General features: G+C 34.3%; 1 protein-coding gene across 1 annotated transcript; it reads left to right on the forward strand.

Moving 5' to 3' along the window:
- Positions 1–6,405: 6,405 nt before the first annotated feature.
- Positions 6,406–13,677, forward strand: LOC131930502 (tyrosine kinase receptor Cad96Ca). The gene is made up of 7 exons (XM_059287026.1): positions 6,406–6,430; positions 6,530–6,588; positions 7,430–7,483; positions 8,821–8,943; positions 10,694–10,749; positions 11,928–12,024; positions 12,642–13,677. Exons 4-7 carry the CDS (start codon positions 8,849–8,851, stop codon positions 12,817–12,819), a joined length of 426 nt encoding a protein of 141 aa, XP_059143009.1. The 5' UTR covers positions 6,406–6,430; positions 6,530–6,588; positions 7,430–7,483; positions 8,821–8,848; the 3' UTR covers positions 12,820–13,677.
- The last annotated feature ends 1,872 nt before the right edge of the window (positions 13,678–15,549 follow it).

Genomic DNA, 15,549 nt, shown 5'->3' on the forward strand with positions numbered 1-15,549 from the left:
GTGTGTATATAAACTAGAACTATATGAAAACTTTTTTTGACAAACATCACATTCAAATGGTTTATCTCCCGAATGAACATTTTTGTGTGTATATAAATTATAACTCTGAGAAAACTTTTTTTGACAAACATCACATTCAAATGGTTTATCTCCTGAATGAACTGTTTTGTGTGTATATAATTTAGAACTCCGAGAAAACTTTTTATGACAAACATCACATTCAAATGGTTTATCTTCTGAATGAACTTGTTTGTGTCTATATAAACCAGAACTCTGAGAAAACTTTTTTTGACAAACATCACATTCAAATGGTTTATCTCCTGAATGAACTCTTTTGTGTGTATATAATTTAGAACTATATGAAAACTTTTTATGACAAACATCACATTCAAATGGTTTATCTTCTGAATGAACTTGTTTGTGTGTATATAAACTAGATCTCTGAGAAAACTTTTTTTGACAAACATCACATTCAAATGATTTATCTTCTGAATGAACTTGTTTGTGTCTATATAAACTAGAACTCTGAGAAAACTTTTTTTGACAAACATCACATTCATGAGGCTTATCTCCTGAATGAACTTCTTTTTTGTGTTTCGCTAAACCAGAATTCCTTGAAAACCTTTGGTGACAAACATCACATTCATAATGTCTAACTAGTAAATGAATTTTTTTGTGGCTGCTTAGAGCAGAACTATTAGAAAACTTTTTATGACAAACATCACATTCAAATGGTTTATCTCCTGAATGAACTCTTTTGTGTTTATATAAACTAGAACTCTGAGAAAACTTTTTTTGACAAACATCACATTCATAAGGCTTAACTACTAAATGAATTTTTTTGTGTCTGTTTAGACTAGAACTGTCTGAAAACTTTTTATGACAAACATCACATTCAAATGGTTTACCTTCTGAATGAACTTTTTTGTGTGTATATAAATGAGAACTCTGAGAAAACTTTTTATGACAAACATCACATTCAAATGGTTTATCTCCTGAATGAACTCTTTTGTGTGTATATAATTTAGAACTATATGAAAACTTTTTATGACAAACATCACATTCAAATGGTTTATCTCCTGAATGAACTTTTTTATGTTCATTTAACCTAGAACTATCTGAAAACCTTTTATGGCAAGCATCACATTCAAGTGGCTTCTCCCCTACTTGAGCTTGTTTATTCAAGTTAGATCTTTGAAAAAACTGTTCATGATGATCATGAGGATCAACAGACAGATATGTTTCATCTTCAGAGAGTTTTAGCTTTTCTTCAAGTCCATTTTGTTGTTTGTCCTCAGAATCTAAAAATTTTGTCCATAAATCTGGTTTTAAATCTTTGTTGGTTGATAAAGTTTCTAATTCTGGGATTATATCTTCGCTAGTTGATAAAGTTTCTAATTCTCGTTTTAGATCTTCACTAGTTGATATATTTTCTAATTCTGGATTTATATCTTCAGTAGTTGATAAAATTTCTAATTCTGTGTTGGTTGATAAAGTTTCTAATTCTGGTTTTATATCTTCACAAGTTGATAAAGTTTCTAATTCTGGTTTTATAATTTCAGATCTTGTACATACTGCTGATACAGCAGGTTCCATATCTTTAAAAATTAAAAATCCTGTTGTTTTATCTTGAGAAGTTAGAAATGTCATATGGTGTTTTACATCATCAAAAGAGGAAAATGTTGTACATTCTGACTTTGTGTCTGTAGAAGATGAAAAATCTGGCGTAACAACGGTTTTATCATCCTGTGAATTTATAAATGTCAGGTTTGGTTTGATATCACGGAAAGTTAAAAATGATAATTCTGTTTTTATGTCAGAAGAAGATGAAAATACTGTAGATAGAAGTGGCTTCACATCTTCAGAAATTGAAAATTCTTTAAACTCATCAGACTGTAAATCTAAATCAGCAGTTGCCTCTCCCATGCTGCTTCTTATAAATAAACTGAGGATTAGATATTTAAATGTTAAAGTGGTGATTATATATATATATATATATATATATATATATATATATATATATATATATATATATATATATCCAATATATAATACAACATAATTAGTTTAAAATGTTAGTACAATCTCTAGACCTACCCCATGCATGTAAACCACAATACAAACAACTCTATAGTGGCAGTGGTCACTTTTTCTACTGTTGGTAATATAGAAATGTGTAGAAATATCTAAGAATTTTTTTTTAGTAGGCCTGAACTATAACAAGTGGTAGGCCTACAACACAAATGTACACTGTCGTATGCCTGCTTTTACAACATACCCAGGTATATGGCTAATTTCCACATCAAAATCTAAAACCTTATGTTGCACCATTTCACCACCAATGTCCCCCACCTTGATATGCGCGATGACGTAAAAAAAATATTGTGGAAATTCGTAAGTACACATCGCAGGATTACAGAAACGTTATTTTTTACTAAGAAATCACTTCAGAAGTGGGGTTGGTGTGGTCAAGTCGGTATAGCTCATGGTTGCTAAACCGATATGTCTCAAGTTTGAACACTCGGGCAGATGAGGCTCGTTAGCAGAGGGCAGCCACTCTTCTAGGAGAAACAACTCCAAAATCAAACAACTTCTGCCTTGTAGTTTGTTCTTGGGTGGACAAAAGCTATGGAAGCAAATCCAAAAAGAAAAGCACGAAGAAATCAGAGTCAATGGCTTCAATGGCACATAACCAGGTGACACATATATTTCATTATGAAGAAGATTTCAGAAGTAACTATGCTAATACTGATGTCAAAAATCTAGCGCCCCACCTCCCCCTAAAGCAAATAGCTGATTTTTTTTTACAAGTGGTGGGAGGAGAAAATAGGATGAGTGCAGTGACAGCAGCAATTTTCACAAACACTGCATTTCAAGGTTTTTTTAAAATTTCAAGGACCTTTACAACTGTTAAAAAACAACTATAGATAGATCGTGTAAAAAAAAAAAATTATAGCAGGCCTACATATTTTGTTTGAACACCCAAAACCAGACACGTTTTTTGAAAATTTTGCTTAATAGTAAAGTGACTTTCTTAGAATTTGGTTTTTAAAAAATGATTATCACGTGAAAAATGGCAGAGATTTTAAGCGTATTTTTATGCTACCTGAAGATGACAAAGCTATTTTTGCCAGAAAAAAATTTAATTAGCTTCCAACAATGAAGGTCAAACATAAACATGGGTAAAGTTTTAAGTTGCTTAAAAACTTAAAATATCGATCTGTAAAGTTCCAAACTTGCACTGTTAGGTAGGGTATTATTAGATTGATCTGTTTCTGAATTAAAATTGTAAATATTCTATACTCATTTTGAGAAAAAAAAAATCACCCACATGTCACGTAAACAATATTTTTTTTGTGAGTGACGTCATTGCTATTGATATGTCAAGTAAACAATATTTTTTTTGTGAGTGACGTCATTGCTATTGATACGTCATGTAAACAATATTTTTTTTGTGAGTGACGTCATTGCTATTGATACGGAAGCTGTATAGTAGTATCCTCTGTCACTGCTTACATAAGTTTTCTTTTTACTTGACACTTTTTTTTACCTATTTTGCTAGCGTAATTAGGCTAATTAAGTCTCATTATGGATCTTTCACCTGGCTTTTGGATTATACTATGACTCTAAAAGCCCCTAAACCACAACGATCGATTATTTAGTTTTTTAATCAGTGTTAATCCCTGAAATTATTGCGCGTTGGCCTTTGTGTGCTTATTTATGAATATTTATGCCTAATTATTTGTTGTTTTCAAATGTGTTATAATTAATTTTTGTTAATTCTTATTGATTTCATAGATTTTAATTAATCTAATATAATATTATTCTCACTGTTCTTTGTTGGTATACTTTTATTAGGCTAAATAATGTTCATATTATTAAGATTTAAGAGGTCTGAAAAATTAAATGATTTTAGTGTTGGGTCTAGGCTTGCATTACTAATTAGTACTTAGTAATTAGAATTATTAATTAGAACTTGGGCTAACAAAGTACTTGGACTAGATTTAGAACACGCTCATACTGTGCTGTGAGTTTTCTCTCACCGGTTTACAAAAGAACACAGGTGGGCTGCAATGTTTGTAATTTGCCTATATCTTTCGGTCACAGGCGATCATTTTAATGTGATAGGCCTCTTAATTTTATAGGCCTGATGAATTGTATTTGATAGGTTAACTTTTCTGGTTGACAAAACTACTTGAGTGAGCATCTGTCTGTCACTACGCAAGCGAGATGCCTGTCATGCGCACTGCCAGTGATGCTGTTTAGAATGCATTTCTCATTAACTTGATCAATTTTAATGCGATTACTGTTTTAAAAAAATAGATACAAATGTTAACAATATTTTAAACTCAGCATGGACAAAGCTTTGTGAATAACACACAGGTTTCAAGTCCAGTAAGGGAGGAGGGTTAGATTTATTTTACAATGACATAGCTATCATTTATAAATTGCCCTGATTAAACATTGCTAAAACACACTAATTAAGCCTAATCAAAACTGAAATAAACATGCATATGAATATCTTTTAAAAGTTTAGATCTAGATATATATTATATATTCTTAAACCTTTTAAACGTGATTATTTTTGGATTATTCATTAGCCTATATTAAAAAAATAGTAAATATGTTACATGACATAACCAAGTTACGAGCATCCTTTCAATTATGTTTTATTGACACATACCGACACTCCACCCTCACTTGATCCTTACTAACATCCAAGGTCCCTCTCCTGTCAATTTTGTGGACCAGATCTAAGAATGATTGTCACTGAAAAAGCTGTCCCAGCTAAGCTAAAAAGCACCAATAATTAAAATCCTGTATTTTAGCAGCAAATTTACAAATTAGCTAAAACCATCAAAATCAAATGTAGTTAGTAGTTAGAGATAGGCCTATATCTCTAGTTTTCATGGGTATTGTTTATAAATAAAATAATAATAAGGTAGGCCTACAATTTAATGAATAGGCGTAGCCTAATATTTATTAAATATTAATGATGAGTCACCTTTCTTGCACATTAACTATTACACTTTTATTACACTAGCCTCTGCTGATTTTAGATACGGTGACATACCTAAACCTAAAACTAGGCTAAAACGATAGATTAGCAGTAATCTATCGTTTTGGGTACCTAAAATCGCCAGTGACTTGTAATGTGAAAATCAGGTGACACCTTAAATTAAAAATTTTGGTAATCTATCGTTTTAGGTACGTAAAATCGGCCGCAACTAGTAATGTGAAAAACAGGTGACTCCTTACATTTTAATAATTATTTCACATTTTGATGAGGATTTATGTTTTGAAAAATACAAAAATGTTTCCTTGTTTCATTTATGTACCTGTTTTTAAACAATTGAATTAAAACTTTTCAGTAATAAATGAACACCAGCGATGTTTCCAACAGATGCAACCACGCTCATTTACTATAGCAGCCATCTTGTTTAAGTTTTATTTTTATAGACATATAGCGCGAGATTCAGGCGGAAGTCACTCTATTTTACAAATGGCTGCTGTTTATATAGCAAATCTTGCTTGCAGACACAGCTGTTTAAAGTTAATTTCTGGCCTATATTGATATATTTAGCCATTGATTTAGGTTTATTATTCATTTATCTATAATATTTGACACAAACATATCACAATATACTTCTATTACAGCCTTGACAATGAGGTAACGTTTTCGTACATTAATAGCCGCGGGCGATTTTATCATTTTACGTACCCAAAACGATAGATTACCAAAATTTTAATATAGCCTAATAATTATTTCACATGTTGATGTGGATTTATTTATGTTTTAAAAAATTCAAAAATGTTTCCTTGTTTCATTTATGTACCTGTTTTTAAACAATAATAATTGAATTAAAACTTTTCAGTAACAACTCAAGCGATGTTTCCAACAGATGCAACCATGCTCATTTACTATAGCAGCCATCTTGTTTAAGTTTTATTTTTATAAACTTACAGCGCTAGATTCAGGGAGACCACTCTATTTTACAAATGGCTGCTGTTTATATAACAAATCTTGCTCGCAGACACTGCTATTTAAAGTTAATTTCTGTCCTAGAATCTATATATTAATTATTAATATAATAATATTAGCGATAGGCCTACTCACTAATTTTAAATTTATTTATTTTATTAATTGGCCACTCCCAGCATTGCAAGCCAAAGAATCCATGACAACCATATGCCTATCTGAAGAGAAGAACTCTGCAGGGTTGACCTTGCAGCTGATTTGATTTTAGCAGAATATGCACAGTACATTTGATTTTATTAAAATAGCAATATTAACAGAGAGTGATATTTCAACGCCAAGAGTCTACTCTTGGCGTTGAAATATCACTCTCTGTTAATATTGCTATTTCAGTTACAACGCCTGCTTCCACCCCCCCCCTACACATTTGATTTTATTACCACATTTCTATTCGTATGGACAGTGTCTTCGTCAGAATAAAAATCACAAGATGGAATTAGATCTAGATCTATATTTTTTTTTAATATTTGATTTCCTTTTTTTTAATGGAAGGATGTTTAAAAAGGAAAACTAAACCCAAATTAATGAAAAAAATATTTAAGAATATAATAGTATAGATCTAATCTTTTTAAAGATATTCAATCACATGCATGTTTTATTTACTAGTAGTACTAGTAGAGTAGTGTGTTTTAGCAATGCTTAATGGACACAAGCGAGTTGACGAGATTCCTTCCATAGTGTTGTTGACATGGAATAAAAACGTGCTTTTTAGATTTAGACCGTAAAAAAAAACAAAAAAACTTAAGCCTAAAATTAATTTAGAAATTTTATATTTTTAGAATAAATGCTATAAAAGTTGCAAATCCAGAGAACTTGAAAATAATTTGTTGAGTTTAAGGCTACGTTTCTATTTATTTTAATCAAGCCTAAGTTATAACCGGATGTTTCACTTTCGTAAGACAAATATTGATTGGCTGTACAGTAACTTAGTGATCGATAACTATTTGTTTATAAAACTTTGCAGATCAAGTTTTTAAATAACAATGCAAATTTAAAACCCCATGACCTAGTTTTCTATTTTTAGCTTACAATGTGTACAATAAAATTTATGGCGGCCTATCCAATAGCAGGATGCCACTGTTTATGTCGCCATTACACGTGAAAACCAAATTGTTTTTGCTTTTTTTTTTTAAATTTTTATTTAGTTACCGAAAATATTAAAAACATCAAATACATCCAATCTTTAGTAAAGTCCGAAAAAAACCAGACAGACAGGATTTTATAACCATATTAATTGTAACTACGCCGTGAAAGATTTTTAAATTAATTTATAGACCTCTCGAATACCTTTGAGACTTTTCTCGCTGGTGTCCATTAGGGCAATACATAAAATATAGCGCGATGTCATTGTAAAATGAATCTAACCCTCCTCTTTCACTTGACTTGGGATAGGTGTGTTATTTACAAAGTTTTGTCGTTGCTCAGTTGAAAATATTGTTAAGATTTGTAAGTATTTGATTTATTTTTAAAAAAATCTGCAATAGCATTAAAATTGATAAAGTTAGCGAGAAATGCATTCTAAACAGCGTCACGGGCAGTGCGCGTGGCGGACATCTCGCTCGCGTAGGTGGGTTAAGCTAAATAACTTTTCTTGTTCAAACTTTAACAGTGGCCGCTGCATTACAGGCTAATTATGTTTTAAAACCTGGGAATGTTAAGTATTTGGCTGAATTTCAGAAATGATTTTGGACCAATTAAAATGTGACGGTAGCCTGTCGCTTGACCTACTTTTTTACCGTCGTCATGGTAATGATGGCTGCCGAATACGACAATACCGTGATTCCGTTTTTAACAATGTTTCAAGGTCATTTCAGAAATATATACTTAAAATCGTTTTTTGTGCATATTATTCAACGAGCCCGGTCTAGTTTTAAAAATGGACGATTAGTATTTGATGCGAATTTGCCATGTGTACATGTTTTTGGTCTAATCGCTGAGAATATCGAGCAGAACATAATAAAAGTAAGCAAAACGTGAATTGCTTTGTTTAATATTGTTCTAAACATACTGAAAATATATTCTAAACTATAGAAAAATATAACTTGCGTTCTACTAGACTAATGTCATTAATGTTTTGAAAATCATGCAGGGTAAAAATAAAACCTGTAAAAAATAACTTGATCGAGACAACAGCTAAGCCCGCCCATTTTGCCCGCAGTGTATTTGAATGGGGAGAAAACTAACAGATGACACATTTCTACTTTGAACAGGAGTTAACGGTCAATCGCGACACAACATCACTCCTTAAAAAACGAACCCACCGTATCACTGAAAATCAGTCATATCATCGTCGCCATTTAAAAATCATTTTACAAATCATTTTCTAGGCTACCGATTTAATAGATAAAATTGGTATCAAACTAAAGGTAAATAAATGTAGTTTTTAACACGTTTTTCTTAACTCAGCTTCGCGTTTGTGGGTTTGTTGTTAAAATTGACCACGAAAATTAGCCCACTTCTGATTGCTCTAGACATCTGAAATTCGGCATGCAGGCTATTTTCGCCTAACAATTTCAGATGCAATCATAAAAACTAGCTATTAGAGACCTAAATTAGCTTCATTAAATTACGCCCCAAGAACCCTAAAATTGAGGACATGATTTCTCAAAAACGCATGTAACTTTATAAAGAACTAATAATATCCCGCACTTTTATACACATTTTATTAGGCGTTCACTTGGTGTGGGACGGAGTGGTCTAGCGGTAAGGAGCTGGACTGCTAACCCGTTAGTCTCGGTTTATAAAATGGGAAATAACTCTAGTTGACTTTTTTCTTTGACCAGATTGTCCACAGAGATCTGGCAGCTCGCAATGTGTTTGTCACAGACAGGGGCGTGTGCAAGATCACAGACTTCGGGCTGGCTTGATGCCTGGGGGACACTGACCACTACGACAGGTCGTCCAAGGTTCGTGAGTTGGTTAAATTATGGTTAAATCGTCAAAGGTTCGTGAATTGCATTGGTTAAATTATGGTTAAATCGTCAAAGGTTCGCGAACTGCATTGGTTAAATTATGGTTAAATCGTCGAAGGTTCGTGAACTGCGTTGGTTAAATTATGGTCAAATCGTCGAAGGTTCTTGAATTGCATTGGTTAAATTATGGTTAAATCGTCAAAGGTTTGTGAACTGCTTTAGTTAAATTATGGTTGCATCATCAAAGATTCGTAAAATGCATTGGTTAAATTATGGTTAAATAGTCAAAGGTTCGTGAATTGCGTTGGTTAAATTGTGGATAAATCGTCGAAGGTTCGTAGACTTCATTGGTTAAATTATGGTCAAATCGTCGAAGGTTCGTGAACTGGTTGGTTAAATTATGTTTAAATCGTCAAAGGTTCGTAAACTGCATTGGCTTAATTATGGTTAAATAGTCAAAGGTTCGTGAATTGCATTGGCTTAATTATGGTTAAATAGTCAAAGGTTCGTGAATTGCGTTGGTTAAATTGTGGTTAAATCGTCGAAGGTTCGTGAACTGCAATGGTTTAAGGTAAATTATGTTTCCAGGTTCGTAAACTGCATTGGCTTAATTATGGTTAAATCGTCAAAGGTTTGTGAACTGCTTTAGTTAAATTATGGTTGCATCATCAAAGATTCGTAAAATGCATTGGTTAAATTATGGTTAAATAGTCAAAGGTTCGTGAATTGCGTTGGTTAAATTGTGGATAAATCGTCAAAGGTTCGTAAACTGCATTGGTTAAATTATGGTCAAATCGTCGAAGGTTCGTGAACTGGTTGGTTAAATTATGGTTAAATCGTCAAAGGTTCGTAAACTGCATTGGCTTAATTATGGTTAAATCGTCGAAGGTTCGTGAATTGCGTTGGTTAAATTGTGGTTAAATCGTCGAAGGTTCGTGAACTGCAATGGTTTAAGGTAAATTATGTTTCCAGTTATTCGTCGAAGGTTCGTTAACTTCATTAGTTTAATTATGGTTTAATCGTCGGTTTTTTAACTTGTTTTACTTAAAGTCCGGGAAGAAACTCCAACATTGGTCCAATTCAGTTGCCACACAATTTGGCCAGAAAATAATTGTTTTATCCGTAAAAAAAAACATAAGCATATGTCAATTTGTTGGCTTTAGCATTTGGTTAAAATATTTAAACTAAATATTATGTTTCAATGCATCCTATTGTGAGTTGGTGTGGGACGACGTGGTCGAATGGTAGAGCGTTGGAGGCCAGCCACAAAGTCTCGAGTTCGGTCCTGGTTTTGATTAATCCACCAAGCTCTGATGGGTACCAGACAATACGTTGGGCATAGTGCCGACCACGCCATCCCTTCATATGCCGAAGTCAAGAAACATGAACCCTAGTTCATCTACACAATGGATCGCTACGTCTAAAGAAAGTATTTTTTACTTTCTATATTGCTAGTTGATGGCAAATCCCAATGTTGGTTAACCTTGCTATGGCTTACATTATTATGACATTGATTCCGTTGTAGAATCTTCAAAATGTGTTTTATTCGTTTCAAGCATTAAGTTTCGTACTTCATTTTAGATTCGAACCCGTTAACGTTAAAGCGGCGTAGGTGAAGTAGATTATAACAGAAGTGGTAGGTGAATGATAAATCTAGTTTAAAACAAGTGTTTTTCTAAACTTGACAGGGCCCACTGCCGGTTAGATGGTTGGCACCAGAAAGTTTGATCGACAGAACACACAGCACCAAATCTGATGTCTGGGCCTACGGCATTCTTCTGTGGGAGATTGTTACGCTAGGTGAGTTCATAGGTTTACATTTGTAGGGGGGGGGGGGGGGTTGGGGGGTGTATGTAATGAAGGGGGTGAATGTTGTTGTTACTTGGTACCCTATCCCGTTCGTCCTTGTTCAGTTCTCGTGCTGTGAGTTGTAATATTCCGGTTTGTACCAGTTTATGAAAAGGTATGTAAGGTGTATGAAAACGTGTGTGATGGCCTCAGTTTTGTCCAGATCTCCAAGGTTAGTACAGGTTAGGATTATACTAGTTTTTAGCCACTGTATCTTAGTTTACTAGCTTGTGTATTTTCTCTTTAAACTAGACTGTGTTAGGTGTAGATAGTGTATATAAATTCTTTTAGTTTCAACGAGCCTTTGTTTCAGTCTTGTTTTGTAACCCGTTTGTGGTTGTTTGTCTTATGTGTTGTGCTACCCATCGGATCTCCCGAATGGCATGTCCGTGTGTTCACAACAGTGTACTTTACGGTGTTGGAGGGGGGGGGGGACTATCTTTGGGTGAGTCTATTGTTTTACTTTAGTTTGGTAGGACGGGGCTACTGTATGGGTTTGGAGGGGGGGTGTAGATTGTAAATCTCGGCAAATTCATTAAGCAGGCGCATGTAACCTTCACCTTGAATGTCTTGCGACCAACAGTCTGATTGCAAACGATACACTTTTGTGTTGATAGAGGGGGTCGGAGCGAACTTTCTAGATAGCAAACAAATACACCAAAATAGCATTAGCTTCCTACGACATTGTGTCATGAAGAATGTCGTTTCCTGGCAGGCAGAATCTTTGACAGAAGGATTAACGTTATCGTAACTCTTTTCAACACAGGGGGTTGAAGAGTTGGCATGTTTAGAAGGGCTTCACAAAATGTGTACATTAATACTATTATATTAATACACGGGATACCGTGATCGGTCTGAATAGATCAGCCTTCAAGATAAAATAAACAGTACCTGTGATGTAAAAGATACTGGGTGAACCTGGCAATAGGGCTGGTAAGTAGGTCACCAACCAGTTAAATGGCTCATGCAGGTTTTAATGAGCCGTAGAACTGGTTGGTGACCTACTTACCAGCCCAATTTTGTTGCAAATGTCCAGCCTATATTTTATTTTCTTGTACCACACCCACCCCACGCACCCCAGCCCAAGTTGACAAAATAGCGATCTAAAGAGTTTGATTGATTGATTTCAGGTGCCAGTCCTTACCCCGGGTTGTCTGCCCAGGATGTCTTCAAGTTTGTTAGCGCTGGCAAGAAAATGGAGAAACCTCAGCACTGCAGTTCTGTCATGTAGATAACTTTAATCCTAACCACACAATCGACAACACACACATCCACTTTGACAACTAAAAACCCACTCAGCTAGAGAAATTTTGACAATTCCACATCAATTACGACAGCAACAAAAAAGTTCCACACAATCACACACAAAAAATCCCACACAACCCCCACATAACTCACCTCAATGTATAATCCCACCCACTCACAACCACACACAACACACTCCAACAATCCTGCACAAAATCCCACCCCCATACAAACCCGCACAACTCAACTCCCACCCCACACAATTCCATACACAAACCCACCCCCACAATCCCACATAACTCACCCCCATACATAATCCCAACCATTCACAATCCCACACAAAATCCCACCCCCACACAACTCAACTCCCACACAAAATCCCACCCCACACAAACTCCTACCCCCACACAATCCTACAACAACTCCAACAATCCCACACAAAATCCCACCCCCACACAATCCTACAACTCAACTCCAACAATCCCACACAAAATCCCACCCCCACACAATCTTACAACTCACCTCCCACAATCCCACACACAACGCCACCCCAACTCCCCCATAACCAACCAACTAACCCTAACCCTCCCTGTCCCCAGATACGAGTTCATGTGCAGCTGCTGGTCCTTCCTCCCAGAGAACCGTCCAACGTTTGATGCCCTGTGTCGCAGGTTCGAGACTCTGCAGGAAAAGGAAAAAGATTACATCAATCTGGAACTATTCCAGAGCGAACAGTACGCTTGTCTGGATGCGGACATAATGGATGAGAAGTTATAGGACATAAAGCTGGTTGGATTAGAAGATATAGGACATAAAGCTGGTTGATTGAGAAGTTATAGGACATAAAGCTGGTTGATTGAGAAGTTATAGGATATAAAGCTGGTTGATTGAAAAGTTATAGGACATAAAGCTGGTTGATTGAGAAGTTATAGGACATAAAGCTGGTTGTATGAGAAGATATAGGACATAAATGAGAAGATATAGGGCATAAAGCTGGTTGGATTAGAAGATATAAGACATAAAGCTGGTTGATTGAGAAGTTATAGGACATAAAGCTGGTTGATTGAGAAGTTATAGGATATAAAGCTGGTTGATTGAAAAGTTATAGGACATAAAGCTGAATGATTGAGAAGTTATAGGACATAAAGCTGGTTGATTGAGAAGATATAGGACATAAAGCTGGCTGATTGAGAAGATATAGGACATAAAGCTGGTTGGATGAGAAGATATAGGATATAATGCTGGCTGAGTGCAGACATAATAGATAAGTTATAGTAGAATGACTGGGTTATATTAACTGACAGTAGTGACAGTTAAGAGATCCCGGATGTTACATAACTTACTTGGATTTTGCAGAAAACTTTTTTTTTAAAACCAGAGAAAGTCGATTTAAAAACAAATCAAATCATTCTTCGCAGTGATCTCGTGCAAAATGTTTTTGTTAACACAAGTATTAGACATGCTGACAAGTATAGGGCTGGTAAGTAGGTCACCAACCAGTTCTACAGCTCAATAAAACCTGCATGAGCCATATAACTATTTATTGACCTATAGTAGCGATCGTCCAGACGTGTACATGTTTCATAACATACCTACAAGACATTTGAAACCTACCCCATACTCCACAGGACGTTACAGAACAAATGTTCATAACCCCCCCCCCCCCCCCCTTGCCTCATCACGAACAAAATGTAAAGTCAGTGCTTTGCAATTTATGTGACCATATAAATGAATTACAAGAATCACATTATTTTTTAGAAAATCGTCGTTTTTCATCCTAATTATCCAATGATTGTAGATTCATGGGCCTATAGCAGAATTTTTTTTTTACAAATAAAAACGACTAAACTTACTGACAGTGTTATACAACAGCAGAATTTTAACCATATTCAATATGACACAATATAACATGATGATAAATATAACCCCCTCCCACTTTCTCCTTTCATCAAATGTGCACGATCTGTTACGCAGAATAAAATATTATTTTATTAAAATAAGACTGTTTTGTAATAATATTCATTATACAACTGTCTGTTGATTTAAGCAAAAGAAACAATAACGTACATTAATAATTGTAATGCATTCAATGATAAAAATAGATAATAAAATGCAATCATTTGTAGTTTAGATATTAACGTCAATAAAACATTAAAATTTAATAACTATGAATATAAACACACCTAACTGTATATACAAACATTGTATTCAATAAAAACATTGCAACCATCCATTGTTTGCAGTTGTGTTGTCATGTTATAGTGATGCCTTGTATTCTATAGAACTGTTTTCATCGTTACTATGGACTTATAGTAACTACTTTTACAAATGCTGCCGAGTGTATGGCTTGTAAGACACGTTCTCTCTCACTGTTATTCGATATCTCGCTAGCCAGGGAGAGGTGTGAATTTTCGAACTGAATTTTCTCTTGTGAACATGGTTACCATTATTAACAAAAAAAAAAATGCGGTTATTTGTTTCTAGGTCTCGACTCAAAATTTTAAAATACCAAGAGTGCATAAAAGAGAAAAGAATTGCGCAGCAAGTGAACGGAAAAAAATATTTAAATAATAGTGCGGAAAACTAGTACTTCATTAATTCATATGCGTTTTTTTACAAATCGGAAATAGCGTAAAGTTCTACTTCCGGTCAACGTAAATTGCTCAAAATTTGAAAGAAAGCAGCGAATTAGATCTTTTACGTTTAAGTGAAATTTCGTTTCTCTATGTGAAACAGTACTCAAGTTATGTTTGCAATTTTGTTTGTGGTTAGGGTTAATTAAAAAGGTAATATATATATTAAATCCGGGCTATGCCGGGTATATGCTCAACACAACACACAAGTCATGGGGGGGGGGGGGGGGCGGTAGATGCACGGAAAAAATTCTGGTGCCTGGCCGGCTAGTTTATAATTATTTATATATATATATATATATATATATATATATATATATATATATATATATATATATATATATATATATATATATATATATATATATATATATATGTTAGGGGGATTTAGTTGTTCGAGAAAGAGGGATCATCTGCGATCCCACTTCTGACATCAAATGTAAGGGGAGGGTTGTTTTTGTTAACTGATTAAGAGAGAGACATGGTAAGATGTTATTGACCATTATTCTCTCAAATCCGTGCACCTTTGCGTGGTGACAAAGGAGTCTAATAGACCTGAGCAAAACTAATTAACATCTAAACAAATACAACATTAATTTTACACTAAAAATAAAACTTGGTTAATGCATTTATTTAACTTCATCCTACTTCACAAATAATGTATTTTACAAGCAAAAAACAAAAGGATACAAATAAGACCTGGTCAGTTTTCATAATCAAGGAAACATCCCTCAAATTCTTAATACATGTAAAAAAAATAATTAAAAAATCGCTTACATTTTTAGATACAACCACAATTTTATCCTTTCATGAATGTATACGAGTTCCTTACACGACCCAGTTCGTCACACACAAAAGGCAGGGTGATTCCCCA

Source organism: Physella acuta, unplaced genomic scaffold (assembly GCF_028476545.2).
Source record: "Physella acuta isolate Inbredline_101_S28 unplaced genomic scaffold, ASM2847654v3 ptg001787l, whole genome shotgun sequence".
Taxonomy (NCBI): Eukaryota; Metazoa; Mollusca; class Gastropoda; family Physidae; genus Physella; species Physella acuta.

Bases quoted from the DNA above. Each gene is read 5' to 3' on its own strand.
- LOC131930502 (XM_059287026.1), top strand. From the start codon at position 8,849: ATGTGTTTGTCACAGACAGGGGCGTGTGCAAGATCACAGACTTCGGGC. The intron at 8,944-10,693 runs GTTCGTGAGTTG...CAGAACACACAG, and splicing joins ACTACGACAGGTCGTCCAAG to CACCAAATCTGATGTCTGGG. The intron at 10,750-11,927 runs GTGAGTTCATAG...GATTGATTTCAG, and splicing joins GTGGGAGATTGTTACGCTAG to GTGCCAGTCCTTACCCCGGG.